General features: G+C 36.3%; 1 protein-coding gene and 1 long non-coding RNA gene across 2 annotated transcripts in view; one reads left to right on the top strand and one right to left on the bottom strand.

Annotated features, from left to right (window-relative positions):
* TTC9 (tetratricopeptide repeat domain 9) overlaps positions 1-23,515 on the top strand; it is a 52,949-nt gene extending 29,434 nt beyond the window's left edge. Inside the window, exons 2-3 of the mRNA XM_074235830.1 lie at positions 309-491; positions 13,793-23,515. Coding sequence (XP_074091931.1) covers positions 309-491; positions 13,793-13,872 — 263 coding nt within the window. The 3' untranslated portion in view covers positions 13,873-23,515. The remainder of the gene's footprint in view (positions 1-308; positions 492-13,792) is intronic.
* Positions 21,783-24,784, bottom strand: part of LOC141522402 (uncharacterized) — a 53,099-nt gene continuing 50,097 nt past the window's right edge. The window contains exon 4 of the long non-coding RNA XR_012478206.1: positions 21,783-22,582. This is a non-coding gene — a long non-coding RNA (uncharacterized LOC141522402). The remainder of the gene's footprint in view (positions 22,583-24,784) is intronic.

Genomic DNA, 24,784 nt, shown 5'->3' with positions numbered 1-24,784 from the left:
ATGAACTTCCCTAGCAGAATCAATCTTTTACAAAAAGTTTAGATTTGATATCAGGTAAAACTTCCTAATAATTAGAACTTTCTGAAAATCAAGTGGGATGGTTCAGGAGGTGGTGACCTTTAAACAGAGGCCAGAAAATTCACTCATTGAATAGACCATGGTGGGAATTTCCTTTGTCTGTGGGTTGGACTAGATGGTCAATCAAATTCTTTCCAACTCTGCAAGTCTATGGTTCTGTGAGAGAGGTTCACAACTTACTCCATTTTGGTTTCATAGCCTTCTCTCTTCTCCCCTCCAAACTTCTATAGCCTGTCTGCTCCAAGCTGAACTGGTGAATTATGAGCGAGTCAAGGAGTATTGTCTCAAAGTTCTGAAGAAAGAAGGGGAAAATTTCAAGGCCCTCTACCGATCAGGCGTGGCTTTCTACCATCTGGGGGATTATGATAAGGCCCTCTACTATCTGAAGGAAGCAAGGTCCCGGCAACCAACAGGTAAGGGAGTAGCAGCTTGTTTCTTATTGGCTAGCCATAGCAGACTTTTCTGGACTCTTCTTAGACAAGGTGATCTGTTTTCTGGACTAAATAATGGAGGGATGACAAAGGTTAGTTTGAACCTTTGGAGTTTTGTGATACGCAGATTTATAAAGGGTGGATAGAAGTTTGGGTGCTATATTGGAGATAGATCCACTATTTAGCCCTTACATTCATTAAACATCCCTCCTAACATTGCACCTAAGTATTCTTGACCCTTAACTAGCATAGTTTTCTGAAAAATGAGAGGTGATGACCCCCACACCCATTATTAATTCAAATAATTCTAGAAAAAAAAAAGCTATAGCAGCAAGACTAGAGAATAAAACCAAAGGTATAAAAGATCATCAAAAAGGAGACAAAACTATCCCTATTTGCAGATGACATGATAGTGTATTTGGAAAATCCTACAGAATCATGGAAGAAACCTAAGATGATTAGTAATTCCAGCAAGATGGAAGTATACAAAATAAACCCACAAAAATATCATCTTTTATAGAACAATAACAAAATTTAGGGGATAACGACAAAGGACACAAAATGCCAGGGGAAATAATCTATCAAGAAACATGCAAGATTCCTATGCATACAAACTCAAAATATTTTTTACAGAAATAATGGGAGACAAATAATTAGGGAAGAGATAATAATAGCTAGCATTATGAAACTCACTGTTTATGAATGGACTTTGTCAATATAATTACAATGACAATTTGTTTAGTCATTTTCAGTCATTTTTGACTCTGTGATTCCATTTGGAGGCAAAGATACTGGAGTGGTTTGCCATTTCTTTCTCTAGTTCATTCTAGATAAAGAAGCTGGGAACACTGAGTCAGGAATCCTGAGATTAAAAGGACAATAATTTATGGATTTAGTGCCATACCAATCAAATTATTGAGATGACATTTTTTAGAATTAGGAAAAAATAAGCAATTATTTAAAAGAACAAAAGATTTAGAATGTCAAGGGAAATAAGAAGAAGAAATCAAAGGAAAGGTAAAAAACATTACCAGATCTCTAAAGTAGCAAAGCAGTAGGCATCAAAATTATTTAATACTGGTTTTAAAAAAAGATAATAATTAATTGGGACATACTAGATAAGCAAGATAGAGTAGTGATATAGTTGTATTTGATAAATCCAAGAACATACATTCTAGGAAAGATTCCCTTTTTTGACTATAACTACTGGGAAAGGGTGAAAAGAAATTTGACAGAAATGAGATTTAGAACAAAAGTTTATTATTATACCACAGTGAATCTAATATTGATACATATCATAATTAAAAAGTCATATCATAAAAGATAATCAGAAGAGGACTAGATTAACTTTAGCAAAGGTAAGGATTCTTAATTGAACAGGAAATAGTGGTGTTCATAAAAAACAAATGTTGAGAATATAAACTAAAATTTTTTAATAAAGAAAATCAATGGATCTAAAAGCAGAAGAGCAGTGGTAAAATGAAAAAAATTTTCAACATATTTAACTGAAATAGGACTGATATAAAAATACCACACAAAATTATACAAAATATATAACACAAATAAATAAAACTGGGAGCCATTTGCAAATAAGGTAAGTGGCCAAAGGCTGTAAACAGTTTCACAATAAAAGTTGCAAACTATAAATGAGAAAAATCTATGCTTCAAATGACTAATAGTATAATTAATTGCAAATTAAAACAACTCAGTTTTCATTATGCAAATTGGCAAAGAAGTAAAAGAAAACAATCCATGCTAGAAGATATGAAGTTGTCAGCACACTGATTCACAATTGATGGAGCTGTGAAGTGGGCTACTAGTTCTTGATTTCAGTTTGAAATTGTCCCAGAAAGTGACTAAATTACCTCAACCATTTAACCTAGAAATCCATTCCTGGCCATTTGTCTCAAGGAAGCTGACAGCAGAAAAAGAGGTCTAGTATAAACCAAAAGATGCATAGTTGCACTCTGGTAGTAAAGAATTGGAAGCAAAATGGGTGCCCATAATTTGGAGATTGATTGAAAAATAACATATAATGACTGTATGAATGTAATCAAATAATATCATGTAGTAAAAAATGGAGACAAATCAAACAAAAGCGGAAAGATTTGTATGTTTTAATGCAGAACAAATGAATAAACAACAATAACTAATGCAATAAAAAGGAAGTTGGACTCTTAAGTAATAAAAAAATAAAAATGAAGGGCCTGGAGAAATGATAATGAAGCACACTTCTCACTTCTAATAGAGAAGTGGAAGAGATTATCTTATAAAATTGTCATATATGGTCTTTGATTCATATGTTTTATTTTGCTGTTTTTCTTTATCACAAAGAAGGGGATCCTTCTGGAGGGAGGTGTGAAATGACTAATTTTAAAATGAAAGGCATTAATAAAATATATTTCTAAAAAAAAGAATAAAGAGAGGTAGGACAGAGTGAATATGGTGACTTAGGATCAAAACTGGTTCTAAGGGATCTAGAGGGAACAGAATTTGACTTAGTCAGTATTTACATAGGATGAAAATCCCATCATACTGGTCCTGCTGGTCCTTCAAATCTGCTGTGAATGAGTAAACCACATGACAGAGGCCAAAGCTATTGCTAAGAGGAACAATAATCAAACTGGTTGTACTGGGTAGTGGTCAGTGATCAGTAACTATAGCCAGGGAACCTGTGGCAATGGAACAAAAGGGAAGAGAAGCTAAAGGGATAAAATCTATTTTATAGTCCCTTACAAATGGGATTACTAATTGATTGTTCATGGACTGGTATAGTCAATAAAGCTATCATGGTCCCTGTCCTCTATGAGTTTATATTTAAAGACAATTACACAGAACAATCCAAACAGACCCAACCCAACAGAGAAAATGTCATTATGATAAAAATATATAGGCCACAGATGTGGGAGGTAAGAAAGAATGCTATGAACCCAGAATGGGTTTCAATATCTGATAGATGAGAAGGGAGCCCTCAAAAAGAAAGCTGGGTAAATGTATACCCGAGTGTTATTTAGGATAACAATTAACTGAAAGCACAATGTTGGAATGTTAGAATGCCCAATAATAGGAAAATGACTAAATCAATCAATCAATAAACATTTAATAAGTACCTATTTTGGGTCACACACTGTATTAAGTGTTGGCCTCAAGTAGATTATAATCTAATAGAGGAGACCACATGAAAACACATTATACAACGCTAGCTATATTCAATATAACTAGGAAATAATTTTAAAAGGGAAGGCACTGAAATTAAGAAGGGTTAGGAAAGCTTCCTGGAGAAGGTGGGATCTTAGTTGGGATTTAAAGGAAACCAAGGAAACCAGTAGTCAGAGCAAAGGAGAGAGAGCATTCCAGGCATAGCGAACAACAAACAGAGAGAATATACCCAGAGCTGAAAGATGGTGTGTCTTGTTCCTGGAATAACTAGGAAGCCATTGTCACCAGGTCAAAGAGTTGTTGTTGTCATCTGTTGGTTAATTGTGTCCAACTCTTCATGAATCCTTCTGGAGTTTTCTTGGCAAAGATACTGGAGTGGTCTGCCATTTCCTTCTCCAACTCGTTTTACAAATGAGAAAACTGAGGCAAACAGGGTTGAGCAACTTGCCCAGAACCACATGCTAGGAGGTGTCTGAGGTCAGATTTGAAGTCAGATCTTCAAAGTCGGCACTTTTTCCATGGCAGCAACTAACTGCCCTAGATCAGACTGTGTATTGGGGAATAAGGTATAAGAAGAATGGAAAGGTAGGAGGGTGCTAGGATTTGAAGAATTTTGAATGCCAAACAGCATTTTATATTTATTCCTGGAGACAATAGAAAGCCACTGGAAATTTATTGGGGCTGGGAGGGGGTAGGGTTTGATATGATCAGACCTGTATTTTAAGAAAATCACTTTAATAACTGAATGGAGACTGGATTAAAGAAGGGAGAGACTTGAGACAGGCAGACCCATCAGCAGGCCATTGTAATAATCAGTGCATAAGGGGCTGGGGACCTGCACTAGAATAGTGTCAGTGTCAGAGAAGAGAAAGGGTTGTGTTCAAGAGATGTTGCAGAGATGAAATCAGCTGGCCTTGGCAACAGCTGGAATATTGGGGGGTGGGGGGGGGAGAGAAAGAGATAGTGAGGAATCCAAGATGACTACTAGGTTTCATGCCTCAGGGTCCAAGAACATGATGTTATCCACTACTGTAATAGGGAACGTAGGTGGGGGGAAGGTTTAAGGGGAAAGATAATGAGTTTCATTTTGGACAGATTGAGTTTAAAATGTCTAGTAGATATCTAAATGGAAAGGTTGAGGGAGATGGAATTGAGGAATCCAGTAGAAGGATGTGTGTGTGTGTGTGTGTGTGTGTGTGTGTGTGTGTGTGTGTGAAGTAGAGTTAGAACATGTTCTACTGGAGTTCAGAGTCATTGATGTGAACATTGAAAGGGTATGACCAGGTATGAGAATGTTCATTGTCGAGTGGAGAACATCACTTTTCTACCCAAAAAAGACTGGCACAGCAAGAGGTCTGAAGTTGAAGGGAGGTTTGCACTGGAGGTTCCCCATATCCCAACTGGGAAATTGATATGGCAATAGAAGGTGGAATATGCCTTATGTGGAAGATGCCTTATGTTGGTACAAAGGAAAATAGTCGTTTTGGGGCTGCTGGAACATGCCTAGCCTGATCTCAGGTAGCCTTTCCTCAGGGAATATGCTATATCTATCATAAAGGTGTACTAATACACCTGTGGTCTGAGGTCTTCTTACCTGAGGAGGATAAACTATGAATGTATGTAAATGTAGTACCCACTTGGTTACTCCCCAAACTGGCACTTACAGATTGGATGCCTAGAGAATAACAGTTACATGAAGTTCTAGAGGGTAATTCTATCACTGTAACCTTTAAGCCCTCACTAATGTGCTTCCCATGTATGATCAGCCAAAAGACTTAATTAACTCTTAGCAAAATTAAGATACTTTACTTAGATACAATAGCAAGAACAATAGTTTTAAAATATTCTCTCTATAAACCTGATATACTCTTCCATGAATTAAGCACATTATCTGTATAAATAAATATTGAGAGGTAACAATATTCTGGTTGAATAACAACCGTGTTAGTATCATTATCAAAGTTAGATAGGTAATGTAGCATAGTGGTTAGAGAGATGATCATAGATAAAGAGATCTTTCTAGAGTCAGGAAGACCTGGGTTCAAGTTCTGCTCTGACATAGCCTATAGACCTAAGAATGGGAGAGACCTCAGAGTCTATTTAGTCCAGATCCTTCTTTTTGCAGACAAGGAAACTGATACTCAGAGAGATTAAGGGACAAATTGTTACAGATAAGGTCAGAGGTAGGATTTGCTCTGACTTGACTCCTCAATATTCCAGTCTTCCTCATTCTTCAGGAATATATCATCGGAGACTAGATGCAGTCTCTGAATGAGAACTTTTGTAAAGGGCAGGCAGAAATTCCTGCACATAGGCCCCCTCTGTTCTGAAAGGGGTGCCTTATGAAGCCATTGAATGTCACAACTGGAAAAGCCCTAGGAGATCTGTAGTCCAGCCCCCCATCTCACAGAAGTGGATTCTGCAAACAGCTGCCAAGGAGAGATCAGGGTCAGGGGCAAGGGCAGGCCAACTGCATTACATGCCTCCTCCCTGCTCCAGCACAAAAAACAAAGGTCAAGAGACACAAGAACTTTGTATAATTCTTATTTGAATAATGCTGTAGCTGAAAGTGGGATCTCTGCATCCTAAGAGGTTATCCTGTTGACAAGGGAAGGAAGCTTCAACTGCTGGACAATTAAATTTAATTCAGTAAACATTTTCTTTGGTAACCGCTATGTGTGGAATAGCAAGTGCTATGTTAGATGTTGGAGAACATAAAATGTTTAGATTTGAGCTTAAAGATGAAAAAAAACCTGAGTTCAAATACAAACTCAGACACTTACTAGCTATGTGATATTGGGCATATCATTTAAAAAGAAAAACCAACTCTGCTTCAGCTTCCCCAACTGTAAAATGAGAATAGTATCTAAACTCCAGGGTTGTTCTGAAGATAAAAATGAAATAATATTTATAAATCACTAAGCACAGTGCCTGGTAGGTGCAAAGTAAATTCTAGCTATCTCATCATTCTTGATGTTAACTTATTTTTGTTATTATTTTCATTGCTATTGACATTGTTATCATTAGATGAGATATGATCCTTGCTTTCATGGAGTTTGTAGTCTAAATTGAGAGAAATAATAGAACAACAACAAAAATAGTTATCACCTCTAATGCAAACCACTTAACAAATATAATTTCATTCAATCATGAAGTCCATGTGATAAGAACAATGGAGAGTTATAAGAGAAAAAGCTTATTAATGTTGGATGGAAAAGGCCAGTACAGATGAAAAGTATCAACCAAGGTTGAAATTAATGGGAAAAGAGGGAGAGGGTATAGGGACTACTATGGGCAGAAGTTACAGAGTCAAGGAAATTTTCAGGAGATAGAAAAGGAGTAACCCAATTTGTCTAGAGTATGTAGAGATGATGATGATGAAGATAATTAGCATTAGATTTATAAAACTCTTTACAAATACTAAATATTATTATTATTCCTATTTTATAGATTAAGAAACTGAGGCAAATAAGTGACTTACCCAGGTCAGCTACTTAAGCATCTGAGACTATATTTGATTTCAGATCAAACTCTCTACTCACTGAATCACCTAGCTGTATCTGTAACAAGACATGAGGCTGGAAAATTAAGGTAGCACTAGATTAAGAAGGGCATGAATGTTAGTCAAAGGAGGTTGAACTATATTTGCTAGATGATAGGGAGCTCTTGAAGGTTTTTGAATTTAACTACCAGGTAGTATTGATAGCCCTTTACCCATGCTCACCATGTCCAACTTGGGTGGAAATGTCCAGTAAGAGCAATGTTCTCTATGGTTACTAATTAGCCAGAATCTCACATCTGCTTCTTCCAACAACATGATACCATTTTATCAAGGGATATGTGAGTGTGCAGTTCAAACTAATCAACATTAACTTTTGATTGCCATCCTCTCCATGGGAATCTCCATCCTCTTCATTCCATTCACCCATGGGAAACAGTCCTATCTTTTGAAATGACTTATTTCACTTGCCATTAGTCATATGGCCTTGGCATAATGGAATGGACTTCAAGCAGGAACAGACAGGCGTACCTGATTATTGTAAATGGTGTTTCCTCTTAGTAAGGAATTACAAAGAAAACAAACATTAAATAATAATCAGAGTATGCAAATAGAAGAGTCATAACAAGTATATAAAACAATTACCAACCATATGGCAAGCCCAAATTATGCTTCCTCAGATATGGAAATCCCACTTAGTTCCCTACAACCAATGTTTCAGCAGATAAAGTCATATCCATTTGAATTTTGACTCACAAAATAGGGAGGCAAGACCCCCTGGAAGTATTCTAATCCTGGTATTCAAGGTATGGAAAATAGCCTGTAGATAAAGATGACATCGAGATTTCAATTTAGGCCAAGGAGAATAATTCAGGATCTGATGTGAATAGAAAGTCAGGAGGGCTCATTCTTCTCCATTGATTGCTGGTGAGGGTCCCTCATTTTTTGACCCTTTCAGTGGCATTACTTTCTGACATTGAGTACTTGGGCCCCTTCTGTACCCCAGGTTGTTCTCTCACTCTCACAATATCAAGACCTCACTCATCCTCATATAAGAGGGCAAGGTGAATTGTAGATTGAACAGACTTTTCATGAGTAAAACAGGGAAAGGGAAGAAACCTGATAAGGTTTCATCACAGGGGAATTTACAAATTTTAAAGCAAACTTCTTGCATAAAAGGTTGTCACAGGACTGCATTCCTCAACGTTTGGAGAAGGAATTTTTGAGTTTTCACTGGCAAACAGTTTCCAGTTAAAGGGAAACATGGAACCAGAAGTGAAGCAATCAGGCCTTAGGAGAGATTAAGTTGATCATGAAAAGATATGTACCTCATGTCTTGGGATAGAGGGTGAATCTCAACAAATATCATCACTTTCAGTTGACACATCCTCCATAAGGAACTGATCATTCTAACAAAATGTGACAGAAAATAGGAATTATGGGATAAGATATATAAATGTAATAAAAATAGCAATAAGCTGTGAGAGTCAAAATTCGATCATTCAGAAGGTCTATTCTCTTTATGGAATGGAATATAGAAAGAATAGTAACAAAATTCAGATTAGATAAGAAGAAAAGGAAATAAGTAGGGCAAAACAAAGGGAAAATTTTTTTAAAGGGTACAATTAAATAATTAGCAAAAGGATGCTAATTAAATAGGGATTGGAGATAATTGGAAGGGAAAAGAGAAAATGTTTGAATTTTCACCTCATATTTAATTGGGTGGAGAGAAAAAATGCACAAAATATGAGAAATAAATATAAAGTTGACAAAATTATCAATTTAAATAAGTTAAAGGGGTTACAGTAAATAAATGAAAACTGTGGAAGAGCCTATAGGAATAGAATAGCATCAAGGTTATAAAATCAAAACTAATCATGAAGTCAAGTACTGAATTTAATGATAGATAAAACCAGTATAAAAGAAATAACTGGAGAAAAACACAAGTCTAATAATCACAATCCTAAATAGAATAGATTAAGCTAATAAAATGAGAATGGCTGAATGAAAAAGAAAACAAATTCACACTCTTCTGTATACAAGAAATTCACATCAGAATAAACATACAGAATAAAATTAAGAGCTTGGAACAAAATTTTCTATGCATCATGTGGTTCCAAAAACAAAAACCCAACAGTTGCAATCACATCAGACAAGATAGAAATAAAAATTCGTAATGTTAAATACCAAGAGAAATAGAGTAACTATATTTAGTGTTCAAAATAGGCACAGAAAAATTACACAATATCAGTATTAAATACATGTGCTTCAAATGGTTTTATACTTAAATTTACAAAAGAAATTATCTGAATTTGAAAAAGCCATAGGCAGTAACATAAGATTGTAAGAGATTTTAATGCTTTTTCCTTGGAACTGTAATACTCCAAGAGAAAGATAAGCACATGAAAAAAAATAGAAACTGTTAGAGAAGTTACAGTTGAAAAACTTATTCCATCTTTTGGATGGGATCACTAATGCTAAGGCAGAGAAATTATAAATAAATATAAAAGAAACAAATAGTACAAACACCTTTTACATACTATAATGCAATGAAATATAGTATATCCTCAAATTCCTTAGTGCAGCTTTAAGTTTTAGTAGCTTCATTTTGTCCAGTTTAAAAAAGTTACTTCATGGTAATTTAATTGGTCTTTCAGTTAATTTGTAGATTAATTTAGGTAGCTAGCATCATAAATTTTAATCATATGGAAGTAAATTTATTATATTGTATAAACTATAGGAAAGAACATTTTAAAATTTGTATTCATATCTTTTGTTATATCATCATTACGTTTCCCTGTGTAATCCCCCTTCCTCTTCCCAGACATTCATCCCTTAATAACAAAATAAAGAGACAGAAAAAAATAGTTTAACAAAAGAAATCGACATACCAAGTTTGACCAGCATTTTATATATATATATATATATATATATATAGTATTTTCCCCCTCACCTTTCTCTTCAAATAAGGGAGAGGGAAAGAGACATATTCTTACTTTTCTTTTTGGAGGACTAAACTTGGTCAATATGGTTTCACATCATTATTTTTTAAAAATTATTTCAATATTTTATTTTTACCTAGATACATGCAAAAAGAATTCTCAATATTTATTTGTAAAACTTTGATTTCCAAATTCCCTCCTTTCCTCTCCCCCTACTCCAGTCCAACCCCATTGAGAAAGCAGGCAATTAGATATAGGGTATACATGTGGAGTCATGCAAAACATTTCCATAATGGTTATGTTGTGAAAGAAAATAAAGGTTAAAAAAAGCCTCAAGAAAAATAAAGTTTAAAAAAATAAAAAGGAATGCTTTAATCTGTAATCAGTTACCATCAATTCTTTCTCTGGGAATGGATAGCATTTTCCATTACTTCTTCAGAGTTGTCTTTGATCATTGTATGGCCTGAGAATAACTAAAACATTTACAATGATCATCTTACAATTTTGCTGTTACTTGGTACACAGTGCATTTCACTGTGCATCAGCTCATGGAAGTCTTTCCAGATTTTTCTGAGAATATTCTGCTTATCATTTCTTTTAGCACAATAGTATTCAATAAATCACATGCCATAATTTGTTCAGTCATTCTCCAGTTGATGGGCATTCCTATAATTTTCAATTCTTCCCCTGCCCCAGAAAAGGGCTGCTATGAATATTTTTGTACATATCAATCATTTTCTGGGTTTTTTTTTAAATCTCTTTGGATACAGACATCATAGTGTTATTGCTAAATCAGTATTGCATGGTTTTTCAATTCTTTGGGCCTAGTTCCAAATTACTTTACAGAAGGGTTGAATCAGTTCACTACTCCACCAAAAATACATTCTCTCATTTTTCCACCTTCCTTCCAACATTTGTCACTTTCCTTTTCTGTCCTATTAGCAAATCTAATGGGTATGAGTTAGTGCCTCAGTACACAACATTAGTTTTTGATTATTGTCATTGTTATTTTCTTCATTTACTATTATAATTAATGTTATAGAGAGTAATTCTAAATAAAAAATAGGTCAGAAGGGGTCATAAAAGATTAAATAAATTTGATTATGTGAAAAAATTTCTGTATAAACAAAATCATTACAGCTAGCATAGAAAGGAAAATTATCAATTGAAGAAAAAATGATTTAGCATTTCTGATAGGGCTTAGATATCCAGAATATAAAGGAAATTAACACAAATATATGACTAAGTATTATTCCAAGTAGACAAATGGTCAATAATATGGCTAATTACTTTTCAAAAGAAGATTTTTAAATTGTGAAATTTGTTCCAAATCACTAATAGTCAGTGAATTATAATTCAAAACAATTCTGAGGTTTCAATTGAGCTATATAGATGGCTCAATATTTAGAGCACAGGAGACCTGGAATCAGAAAAATCTGAATTCAAATTTGACCTCTGATACTATGTGACCCTTTGCAAACCACTTAACCTATGTTTATCTCAGTTTTCTCACCCATCTCTCAGGGTTGTTGTGAATAACAAATGAGATAACACTTGTAAATCACTTAGCTGTTTTGGAGTTTGAATTAGAGAAGGATTGTTGAGTGGTAGGGGCTTCTTCTGCTGATTTCCAGAAAGAATAATCAGGAACAACAAAAGGAAATGACAAAAATAGAGATTTAGGTATGCCATCCATAAAGCATTTCCTAACAGAGAAATCCAAGAGTAAAATGATGACCTCAAGTGGTACTGGGTTCTGTCTCCTTGGAAGTCTGTAAGGCCAAGCATTGTGCAGGGTTACAAATAAAAGTGAAAAGACAACTCCAGCCCTCTAAGAGCTTATGTGCCAATTTGGAAAGACAACACACAAAAGTTGAAAAGAGGGTACAATGAATAGGTACCTACCCACAAGAGCATTGTTTCAGAGTCCAGAAAGTCAGAATTAAAGCCATAAAGAGAATGAAGGTTGACTTTTCTGGGCCTCTCCCTAAAATGGAAACTTGGGAGGAATTTACTGATGAAAGAAGGGGGTTAGCATGGCAGAGGATTGTTCTAGGATAAAAAGGTCTCAGGGCTGGATGGATGTTCTAGAGAGACTGAATGAGATGTTGCTAGGTGTACTATAATGGGAATCTCTTTAGTGTTTGTGAAAGCCCTGCCAACCCTCAAATTCTGTGATTCTGTGATTGTTTCTAGTTCTTTGCTACTGAAAAATTTTTGCCATAAATATCTTAGTGTGTTTGTGTGTTAATCTGTGTATTTAAATGTATGTGACATGCATATATAATGCTTGTCAGATTTGGCCACTATATTGATTTGCTTTGCTAAAAAGTTTTTTTCTTTCCTCTATTTTCTTTTTTATAAAGGAAGAGGAAAGGGAATTATATCAAGAATACATCAATACATATTTTTAAAAATATTCTCTCCCAGGCATAGTCATAAAATGTATTTAATCTCTTCAGGACTTACAGAAAAGGTAACAGGGATACCCATGGATCTGGGGGGAGGGGATACTTTGAGAACTCAGAAGAAATGAAGGATACACACACACGCACACACACACACACACACACACACACACACACACACACACACACATTTGTTAGTCATTTTCAGTAATGTCCAACTCTTTGTGTCTGACTTCATTTCAGAGTTTTCTTGGCAAAGAAACTGGAATGATTTGACATTTCTTTCTCTAGCGTTTTTTACAGATGAGGAAACTAAGGCAAAAAGAGTTTAGCAAGTTGCCCAGATTCACACAGCTAAAATGTGTTTGAGGTCATATTTGAACTCAGGAAAATGAGGCTTCCTGACTCCAGACCCAGGACTCTCATTTGTTGTACTCTCTTGTTTCACACCACCACCTCCATCTCATATGCATGCCACACACACACACACACACACACACACACACACTCACTCACTCACTCACTCACTCACTCACTTCCTAACAATAGAATGTAATTCCAAGTTGCTTTCTAAAATGCATCAATTACTTCACAGCTCTACCAACAGAATCACATATTGTTTTGCATTATTTAACAGTTGTTTTCAGTCAGATCCATAACTTTCCTTAGAATAGGGACCCCTTATGCTACTGGAACCTCAGCCCAGTATTTGTTGTGTATCTTGTATACTTATTCTGTCATACTGGCCATAATTGATAGTCTGCAAGTAAAGGGTGTATATGAATGTGTCCTAGTTCCTTCTATTACCCAGTGGGATGTCTTGCCAGTTGTCTATAGGAAACTCTGCCCAGTGGTCTGGCATTATAGGAATCTATCCAGCCTGCTACATGGAATTTGTCAGGCCAGCCCTGGTTATAAGGATAAAGTGATGCCTCTTGCCTTCATACCTCATCTTTCCTTCTGTTGCCTATGAGGAGCCAGGGACTAAGTCTCATTATGGGCAGGGAGCACTCCCTCTGTCTCCCTCTCCTCTTTACCTAGGTCTACAGCCAAGTACATCAGGCCCCAGTTCAGGAAAAAAAACCCTTCTGGCTCCCTTCACAAAACCATTTGCCAGATGGTCACAGACTAATCAGTGGAAAGTCTTGAATCAGCTGAACTCGTTGGTTCTAGTTTGTCTATTTTGTATAGTCCCAGTTTTGGGGGGCCTGGGAAAAGGCCAATAATTTTCCCTTATCTGGTATTAGCTCACATATGTCTTTCCTTTTCCTGCAGATACCAATGTGATACGGTATATCCAACTGACAGAGATGAAACTCAGCAGATGTTCCCAGAGAGAGAAAGAAACCTTGTAACCAGGAAGCTTCCTTCAGAGATGGACCCATGGTGGACATTGCACTTCCAGGGGCCCAGCAGGTGGATTTCCCCTTCCTGGGTTTGGTCCCTTTCCTGCACCTCTCCTATCTTCCTTCAAAAGCCCCCTTAACTCTTTGTCTCCTCCCAGTATGAAGAGAAAGAGAGAACAAAAGAAGTCAGTTTAGAACATGGCCAGTTACCAGAAAAATGGCCAAAGCCCTGCTCCCTTGATGAGAAGCCTGAAGAGGAGATTTGTGACAGAGTAGAAAAGGTTTAGCTGGTGGTTTCCATTGCCGGCCAGTGAGCTTGTCCCTTCTAATTGCCTCCCTGATGGACTAAGCCATCCCTCCCTAACCCTAACAGACACATTGGGAAGATGAGCACAGATATAGTTAGAAACACCATTCCATCCTAGAAGGCCATAGATTTACTTACCAATTTTTCTCTCCCTCTCATGCCCCCATTCTTGGCTCCTGTTGCATTCTCTGTGCCCCCAATCCCAAATCTCCCTTTGGGGTTCTTGGACTCTGTTAGAAGCTCATCTGCCACCAAAACCCCCACTATTCAGCTTAAGTTCATTTCCACATAGCAATTTTGATGGCAGAAAGGAGTAGATATGTGAAAGTTAGGGCAAGGGAAGGAGTGTGAGGGAAGGGTAGGCTCTCCAGCAAGAATGGGGCAGGGATGCAAAAGCTGAAAAAGCTTTGTGTAAGTCAGGGGATAAAACGATGGACTAATTAAGTGCAAATAAAAATAAATTAATAGGTGATAATTCCTGTCATTTCTTTTTGAAACAATCCCCCTAACCATTTTCCCCCACCCCTTAGCCCATACACTGAGTCAAGGATGTACTCACATAGCATTGGATGACGTTCAAATCAACTGACCATTTGCTTGGTGTCCTGTGGAATTGCTTGTTCTTTGTCCTTTGCAAACGTGTCTATCCCCAGCATGTGTACACCCAAACCAATCCAACAATCATATAAAGCACCTACAATGTTCTAGGACTGTTTTAGGTGCTGGGGACTGAAAGACAAAATAAAAATAGTCCCTGCCCTCAAGGAGGTTGCATTCTTCCCTTCCTTAACCTAAGTATAACCTAGTCAAGGTTGGGTAGAAAGACTTCAGTTGAGCAAAGAGTTCTTTTTTGAATAATTATAATTGTTAGGAGGTTTTCTCTTATTTTGAGACAAAGTCTGTCTCCTTGCTATTTCTGCCCATGGGGCCTTGATCCCAGGTTAAAGCAATCTATTTCTTATATGATAATCCCTCAATATCTGCCATGAAGTTTTGTCTTTTCTAGGCTCAACATCTCCTGACAGGGTTTCTAAGTATTCTCATCATATTAGTTGCCCCCATCTAAGCATTCCACATTTTGATCCTACTTTCCTTAAAATCAGAGCTGGGTTCACTATTCCAGATGTGTTCTGAATAGGTCTGAGCACAATGACATTTTCCCTACATCTGGACATCACACCCTAGGATTGCCTTAGCTTTTCTGGCAGCCAAAGCTGCTGACTTCTACTTGTAGTCCCCTAAAAATTGTCAGATTTTTGTCACATGAGTGCTTTCTAGGCTTATCTTCTCACTTAGTACTTGTGCAGTTGGTTTTTCTGAGCCCAATGTCAGAATGTTATACTAACCCTTATTAAATTTCATCTTTGCTTCAGCCCAACATTCCAACCTGCTGAAATCATTTTGGATCCCACATCTTAGATTCCATTGTATTATTGATCCCACCCAGCTCAAGGACAACCATTTCTTAAAGCCTGCTATATAAATAAGATGTTTTTTCCAATGACACTGATATTACTTCTGTCTTTCCAAATCATCGTTATTCTTAGCCCACCAGTTCTCAAATATTTTGGTCTTAGGACACTTCTATATTCATAAAAATTATTGAAGACCCCAAAGAGATTTTGTTTATGTGGAACATAGCTTTCATTATTAGAATAGTAAAGTAGAAAAAAATTACAATATTTATTCACTAAAAATAATAAAGCCATTATACAGTAACATAAATCACAAATTTTTATGAAAAATACTATTTTCCAAAACAAAATATTAATTGAGAATGACATTGTATTACCTTTTTTTTTGCAAATTTCTTTAATGTCTGACTTAATAGAAGTGTGGGATTTTCAAATCAACTTTTACATTCAATCTATTGCGATAGGATGTTTTGGTTGAAATTTATGAAGGAAATCTGACCTCACACAGATATGTAGTTGGGAAAGGGAGGAGTGTTTTAGTAGGCAAATAGCATGTTAGTATTATTATGAAAATAATTTTTGACCTCAAGGACCCCATGAAAGTATCTTTGGAACATACTTTGAGAACCATTGCATTAAGCCACAATTGAGACATTAAGAGCAAATGAAAGCATGGAGATTGGGTCTCATCTTTCATTCTCCTTAGCTCAAGCTTACCAGTAGTTCATGATTATATTGCACTTTACAATTTACAAAGCACTTTACTCACAAGGATCCTATAAGGTAGCTAGTATAAGAACTGTAATCTTCATTTTATAGATGAAAAAAATAAGGCCCATCATGGTTAAATATCTACAAAGGTAAATCAGCCAGTAAGCAGTTGCTAAGTATTATGTACCAAGCTGTTGAAGGAATCTGGAAAGAACACATGTAAGAAGAGGTGGCATTTGAGCTGCTCTTTGAAGATCAGGATTCTAAGAGGGCTAGCTAGGTGGTATAGTGAAGAAGGTGCTAAGGCTAATCTTCCTGAATTCAAATTCTGGTCTCAGACATTAGCTTTGTGACCCTAGGCAAGTCGCTTAAATGTACCTCAGTTTCCTCATCTGCAAAATGAGCTAGACAAGGAAACTACTCCAATATCTTTGCCAAGATAATCCCAAAAATGGGATCATGAAGAGTTCAATATGACTGAAATGATTGAACAGCATCAACAAAACAAAGAATTCTAAGAAGTGGAGATGAGGGGCATCACACAAGTGTCACAGTCAACTTTTTCTTAAGCACTTGACAAATGTTGATGATTGACTGTCTTCTGAGTTGAGGTTCAGCCTCTTCCCATCACACACCACTGTTTCCTCTTCCCACTCTATCCTGTTGGACAACCTCAAAAAAAAATAAAAAATGATCCAAGTCAAAGCACAATCCCAAGATACCAGCCCTCTTCTAAAAGAGGAAGCAGCTTGCTGACATTTTCTCATCTAACTCTCCATGTGCACAAAGGACAGAATGCTCCATGGTCTCCAAGCCAATTCCTGGGTTGCTTTCAGGGGTGAGCATTAACTATACTGGGCCCACTGGTACTAAGAAGACCACCACCTATCATTGAAGAAAACCTATGAAAATTCATAAGATGTCCCTGATTGTCCTCTCCCCTTCTTTATGATGTGTATTGGGATCCATGGTCTAGCCACAGCCAAAATGCATATGAATCACTTGAAAGAAACCAAGTCAGGTAGAAATAGTACCTATCCATTTGCTAAGCATGCTGAAAAGTCACTCTGGAAGTGACCTCAAAGATCATCTTACTCCAGCTGCTTCATTTTACAAGGGAAACTGAGAAAAGGTGGGCCTAAGGTAACCTGATTAGAGCACAATTCTCTTGAATTCTTTCTCCTGATACTTTTTTTTAAGGTTTTTGCAAGGCAAATGAGGTTAAGTGGCTTGCCCAAGGCCACACAGCTAGGTAATTATTCAATGTCTGAGATTGGATTTGAACCCAGGTACTCCTGACTCCAAGGCCGATGCTTTATCCACTACGCCACTTAGCTGCCCCCTGATACTTTTGTTTATCATTAAATACTCATTCAAAATTTGATTGATTGGGATCGTGTAGTTCAGGAATTCAATCAAGTTCTGAATGAGTGTTTGCTTATACAAAGAAGTATCCCACATTATCCCAATCTTGGAGCTGGAAGACACCTGGATTAGTTGATCTAATTTTTTTTATAATCATAATTTAAGGCAATGGGGTTAAGTGACTTACCTAAGGTCACACAGCTAGGTGATTATTAAGTATCTGAGGTCAGATTTGAACTCCTGGCTCCAAAGCTGATGCTCAATCTACTGTGCCACCTAATTGCCCCCTAGTTGATCTAATTTTACACCTTTATTTAAGAGATGAGGACACCAAGGCACAGAGAGTTTAATGATTTGTCCAAGGACTCACAGGCAATGAATTGTGGACAGGAATCTAATTCACATCCAGTATTCTTCTTAGTGTATGGAGTGATTGTCAACAATTGATCATTCTTACACATTGCATTTAGATAGCAGAAGGATTCAGGAGTGAGGAATCCCATGGTATAGAAGGATTACCAAGCTTTCAACCAATTAAAAGAATTTGATGAAGTGGCAAGAAAGTAGGATTTGGAATCAGGGCAGAGCTAGATTGAAAAATCTCATTACAGCCCAAGCTATATTTAAGGCACGGTGACTGGGACTTTTTCCAGGGGACTGAAATTTTAAAGGCACAAATATCATGATCCTAAAGGCTTTCTGCTTATCCTCTTCTGGAACTTGTACTCGTGGTGAGCGCTCCCCACCTCCAAAATTCCTAGTTAGAGCTCTGAAGTTCACTAGCCATATGACTATAGTAAACATTTGACTTCTCTGAATCTCAGTTTCTCCATTTGAAAAATGGAGATAATGCTTAGAGTACTTAATTCACGAAGTTGCTGTGAGGATCAACTAAGATAATTATATATATATATATACATACATATATATATATATATATGTAAAGTGCTTAGCAAATCTTAAAACTTTACATAAATGCCAGCTATCATTATTATTGCTAATAACAATTACGCATCTTTTTTGGATACATTCAGTTAGAAAGGGTCCTGGAACAAGTCACTATCCAGCTCCTATATTTCTAAATCCACTGTTTTGTAAACTCTTGCACAAGTAGATAAAATAACTTGTTCTTTGAAAGTGAACAAAAATTTATATCTTCCATGGGCTCGATGAAAGTGTGTTTGAGATAACTCCAGTAGCAGACAGGAAGAAATTTATGATATGTACCCCATTCTATCCCCACATAAATTTTTTTCCCTCTGCATTTCTAAATTTTGTTCCATGTAGATTGAAAATTATGACATCTGTTTTAAAAATTGATTTTAAGTTTTTATAGATCACTGTTATGTACATGGAAATACCATCTTCACAGACTGAATTATTGCCATTTCCAACAGTTCACTAGCATAGATTGTCAAGATTTTGTGGGGGGCTGGAGGGGTCCAGTATTTGCAATATGAGGATTTGTCTTTTATCAAGCCACAAAAGACTGAGCAAGTTTCTGATGCATAATTCTAGCCACCAAGTCAAGCCTTGCTTAAGTATTCAGTAGGTGCTACATTTTTACAATCTATATGGTATGTGTGGTATAGTTTCTATGCCATTTGTTTGTTTTATTTACATTGGTCACTAAGTCTGAGCTTCTATAGGATAACCATTCTATAATTTCTGGTGGCAATGTTCTTTTTTCCAAATTGCTATCTTAAACCATCTTCATTGCCCCATCCCACCCCCATCTACATGACAGCCATTTGTTTAATGCTTCCTTGGTGACAATGTTGACTGAAATGATACAAATGTCATACATGAAACTTTTTTTATTTTTTTATTTCTAGATTATTGATGTGTCATAGTCTCTATCTGATGGTAAATCACTGTACATTACTCAACAGATCCAATAGCATTTATCTGTTATCAGCATTTACTCAGCAAAGTGATATCTGTTTGTTTCAAAAGTATTTCTGTAGGTTTTTGACCTGTAAATTATGTGCTCTAAAAATATCTATCAACAAAAGACAGCATAAATGTTACGGTACTTTCATGTGGTTTGTTCAACAATTACTCAATCACTAATAAGTTTCTTTTTTGCAATCCTAGGACTTTTTTGCACACATTTTTGTTCAGTCAATATGTTGTTTTCTTATGTGTTTAAAGATTTTTTTCATGAAACTGTAAATTTTTTATAAAGTATTTACATATGTAATTTACTTATATTTGAGGGAATCATTGGTGTTCTCATCTTCTGATAATAGGTACGTGATGCTTTCTGTTAAGCTGGTGAAGTGCCTTGCTAATAATTAATGCTCTACTATGGAACATCTGAGCCAATAATTATGGATCTTATTGATGATGATGATGATGATGATGGATGATGGTGATGATGATGATGTTTTCATCTTTATGTTCAATGAAATATAGATAGAAACAGTCCTAGAACAAGTCACACTATCTTACTACTGTTGTGCTTTTATGTTTAATGTTCAGCCTACTATTGTACAAATAGATAAAATGATTGATTTTTTTGTAATTGAATTAAAGTGTTGGGATGCAAATTTATCTGTAGACTCACTGTAAGTATCTTTGAGACAAATCAAGTAGCAGACAATGTTGATTTCTTCCTCTTTTCTTGCCTTCCTCTCTTCTTTCTTCCCTCCCTGTTCTCTGCCTCTTTCCTTCTTTGTTGGTTCTACATTCCCAGCCACAAAAAACTTGGGATCCAAATACCAATTGTTCCCTTGGGGGTAGGGAATATAGGATGGAGTAGTGCGGATGGAGCACAGAGAGGGAGGACAATGGTCTTGCACATTCAGTGCCCCAATTCTATTTAAAATTACTCTGTGACACCAAAATAAGGTAATAGTATGGAGGGATATTTTTTTTGGTTGCGGGAGAAAGGCAGCAATCTTAGAATCACTGAAATTCCAGCTCCTGGTCTAAGGTGAATAGGAGAGGAGGGAAGATAATAATCACATCAGAGAGATATTGATGATAAAGTATGCACGTTAGAGTTCTCAAAGTACTTTCACATGTATTTATATGCTTTTCAAAACAATTTGTGAAGTAGGAAAAGCAGGATTGTTAACCCTATTTTATAGACTAGGTGTGAGCAGACTCCAAGATAGAAACAATGAGTAACTTTGAAGAACAGTACTAACATATGTTATTAAGGAAATATGGGATAAAAAATGAAGATGTGCTGGTCACTGGGTACAATAATTGGATGGACTATGTGCTTCACTCCACTTGATATAAAAAGAAAACAAGGATTTCTTCTAAGCACTCTAGGTGGATCCACTATGGAGAATTTATGAGAAGACATGGGTAAGAATTACCCAAGCTGGATAAATATGGATAGAAACTGGATCAATTACCCAAATTGCTGAGGCCACAAATCATTTATGTATTTGACTAATTACATACAAGATGGTCAAGTGATGAAATTTAGTATCACCTATTCCAAAGGATTGGAACTGAATCAAGAACTTAAGTCCTTTAACTCAGGGTTCAGTGCTCCTCCCAATCCCCTAGCATGATTTTGACCAATAATAATGCCCAATCCAAGTCTCAGAGGTTCATTGTTTAGTTTTTGATGTCATAGAATGAATGTGAATAGCAGGATTTTTTCTGTTCTGGCCAGGAATTTAGAGGGTTTTCCCCTCCCAGATCAATATTTTTGTGATGGTAAATTAGGTCATCTTTTGTTTCATTTCTTACCTAGCCCCTAGTAATTGAAAGACTGATCATCTATTACATCCCAGACATCAACAGTCATCTTGACTTTTGTCTTGCCACTGGATTTGATGACTGGAGCAACTCTGACTTATTTAAATCCAAATCAATCTCTAGTCAAGACATCACCATCATGATGTCATTAATCCTCTTCAAGAATGAAGGATAAACAACAATTACAAATTCCTGCTTGTTATCCTGGCACCATCTGCACTGACCTGAAGATGATCCCAAAACAATTTGCCTCAAATATCATTTTCAGCTAAATCTATTACTTATCCCCTGATCATATTCCCCATTGAAAAATCCTCTATCACAGTCTAAAGTCTAAACCCACCAAACACTATGTCCCTTTGTCCTCATTTCAAGTTTTGTTCCTTCATTATCAGCTGCAAATTATAGCTTATTAATGACTTCCTGAGTTTGGGAGGAGAAAAAAGAGGAAAAAATAAGGTAAGTTGAACCCACTGGGTATTGAACAACATATCTCTGATGTTTCTGATACACTATCCTCTTAGATAGAGCAGTACTTTGAACTTGGAACTTTTGAACTTGGACCAGGAGAGACATAAATTCAAATATCATCACTGACTGATTGCAACTGAGGTGAGACAAATGAGATTGTTTTCAAGATACCAAAATTTAGAGAGTGACAAAAATGCATGATTCATATGAAAATACTTGCTCTAGGATTATATTACATTGGAATTGGGTGAGTTAGATAGGGTGAGGGGATAAGGGAAGAACAATGAGAAGAAGAAATTCTGTAAGAATATACAAGCCACTAGATGAGAATACTAGCTGAGTTTATTCCCTAGTTTGATTTCAAGTTTCTCCCCTTCTTACCTTACTGATTAGTTTAGAAAAAGGCCTCTTCCAGATTCTACAGTAGTCAGATTTGTTTCTTAGTTAGTTATTATGGAACAAAAAAAAAGAAGAAATCTCTCTTCAACTAACCCTGATAGTTTCTTCAGGCAAAAAATCTCACTAGGAAAGCTGTATCTAAACTCTTCCCCTTCAGAGGAATGTACTGACCTTTAGCCAAGATCAAGGATAATGCTGTAGTCCCATTCTTACCACTCAACTTTCTTTTGGTCTTTATTCAGGAACAAAATCATGGGTGCATCCTTCCACCATCAATCTTCTTATTCTAATCCAGAGTGGGAGAGACTTGGTAGTCTACGTTGTGTACCTTATTGGGGAAGAAGAGGAGATGTAAATTTGAATCACTATTTCTTAGGTCAAAAAAGCTTTTTTTTTCCTTTTCAGACTTCTGAGGAACCTGGAGTTCTACAATATCTGTTAGATAGACTAGCACTCCTTTACCCAGTCCTCAGTTCATAATTGTAACTAATTGTGATACTTGATGAAAATTCATTTGATTTGGAGGTGATGGAAGAGGGAGAATGGAATGAGAATTGTGTCTAAGAGATGATGAACTTTGTAGTACCTGGTTGAGGTGGAACAGAAGCACAAATAATGGCTAGTTAAGAGGCTGGGAAGCTAGGAAGTCAAAAGTATTTGAGCCATAATCCTACTATTTGTTATGATTTTCCTTTAAAAATTATTATGGACACAGCTAGGTTGCTCAGTGGATAGAGCACTGGCCCTGGAGTCAGGAGGACCCGAGTTCAAATCCAGTCTCAGACACTTAATAATTACCTAGCTGGTGACCTTGGACAAGTCACTTAACCCCATTGCCTTGCAACCCCCCCCCCCAAAAAAATATTATGGTAATATAGTCAAGCGTGGAAGAAAAGAAGACTGATATAGGCATCGTAATTATCGAAAAAGGAGAATCAACTAAAGGTTCATTAATGATTTGGACAGGATGCAATGAACTTTAAAGGAGGAACAATGTGATATCTTCCAAGAAATCACCTTGATGTAATAATTGATAATAAGAAAAATAGAATTTACAGTTTGCTATGGTCTGCAAAGCACTCTACAAATAATCCCGTTTTATTCTCACAACAACCCTGGAACTAGGCTATTACCACTCTCATTTTGCTGATGAGGAAATTGAGGTAGACAGAAAGTTAAGTCAGAGGTCAAATCTGACCTCTTGTCTTGTATCCAATTCTGACATGCTGCCCATTACTACTTAATTATAGGAGGTCTTGTGTGGTGGTTATTTTCTCCTAAACCAAAAGCTTTTATCTTTTTTTTTTTGTAAAAAGGCATTTTGTTTGTCTGCTGATGGTGATGGAGGGAATATCTACTAAAAAGATGTGCCTGGGGACTGGGTAGAGAAGGGCTAGAACTTCTGACAAGTATTGCAGGAACCTCAGGCTCCCTTTTGAGTATATCATTAGATCAGCAAAAAGCACTTTTTCTGGTCCAATAATAGTGATAACAAAGATCAAGAGGTATGCCAACTTGCCAGCTCCTCCTCCTAGTCCTGTATATTAAGGAACAGCCTGCCTTAAAGAGGATGCCAAGAAATGTATTGTTGTCAGCACATGGAAAGCTAGGTTTCCATGAGTACTAGAAAATGGAAGAAATAAGAGAAGAGATCTAGATTGAAGAATAATTTGAGTGGTAACATACTTAGCTAGTAAGCGTCTAAGGTCAGATTTGAACTCATTTCTTCCTAACTCCAGGTCCAGAAGACAAATGAGTTTGTTTTCCATGTTGGACATTTATTTTCACTTAGGAGTCATTTAGCTTCTCAAAATCTCTGTTTCTTCTTCTATGAAATGGAGATAATAAGACTTATGCTACCTACTTCATGGGGTTGTTTTGAGTAAAGTGATTTACAAATCTGAAATAACCATACAGGGTGTCTTAAAAGTCATAGTAAGTTTTAAGTTTTAATTAAACTTCAGAAGTATAAATGGTATAAATTTACCCCCAAATCATTAAAAAATAAATTTATCTTACACTTATTTCATTTTGTGAATTTTGAAAAGTAAGTTTTTAATTTACTTTTACTTAATTTTAACAAGACAGGTCACCCTGTCATTATGAACCAGTAGCTCAATAGTTTCTGAATGATACTTTTCTTAGACCAATGGTTCTTTTCATCCCCAACAACTAGCACAAAATAGACACTAATCAATGCTTGTTGTTTGATTGATTTGTGTACATATATTATCCTCTCAGTATTATAATGGAAATAATCAAATCCTACTCCTCCCTTACATGCACACTCAGAGGCGCACACCCATGCCATCTGCTCTGGCTAGAGTACATTCCAAGGATCCAGGCTTTCCAGACACTCCCAAGATATATATATATATATATGTTAAGACCCAAAGAACTTTGGACTCCTGTGGCAGATATTTAAAATATCACTTGCCAGGGAGAGTATAATAATAGCTGTGGGTTAACATTTCATGTTTCAAGTCTTTTTGTTAATATGTTTGTCAGTCTTTTGTGTTTTAAGCATTAC

The sequence above is a fragment of the Macrotis lagotis genome, chromosome 4, assembly GCF_037893015.1.
Source record: "Macrotis lagotis isolate mMagLag1 chromosome 4, bilby.v1.9.chrom.fasta, whole genome shotgun sequence".
NCBI lineage: Eukaryota > Metazoa > Chordata > Mammalia > Peramelemorphia > Peramelidae > Macrotis > Macrotis lagotis.
This window is presented reverse-complemented; position numbering and strand designations above follow the sequence as displayed.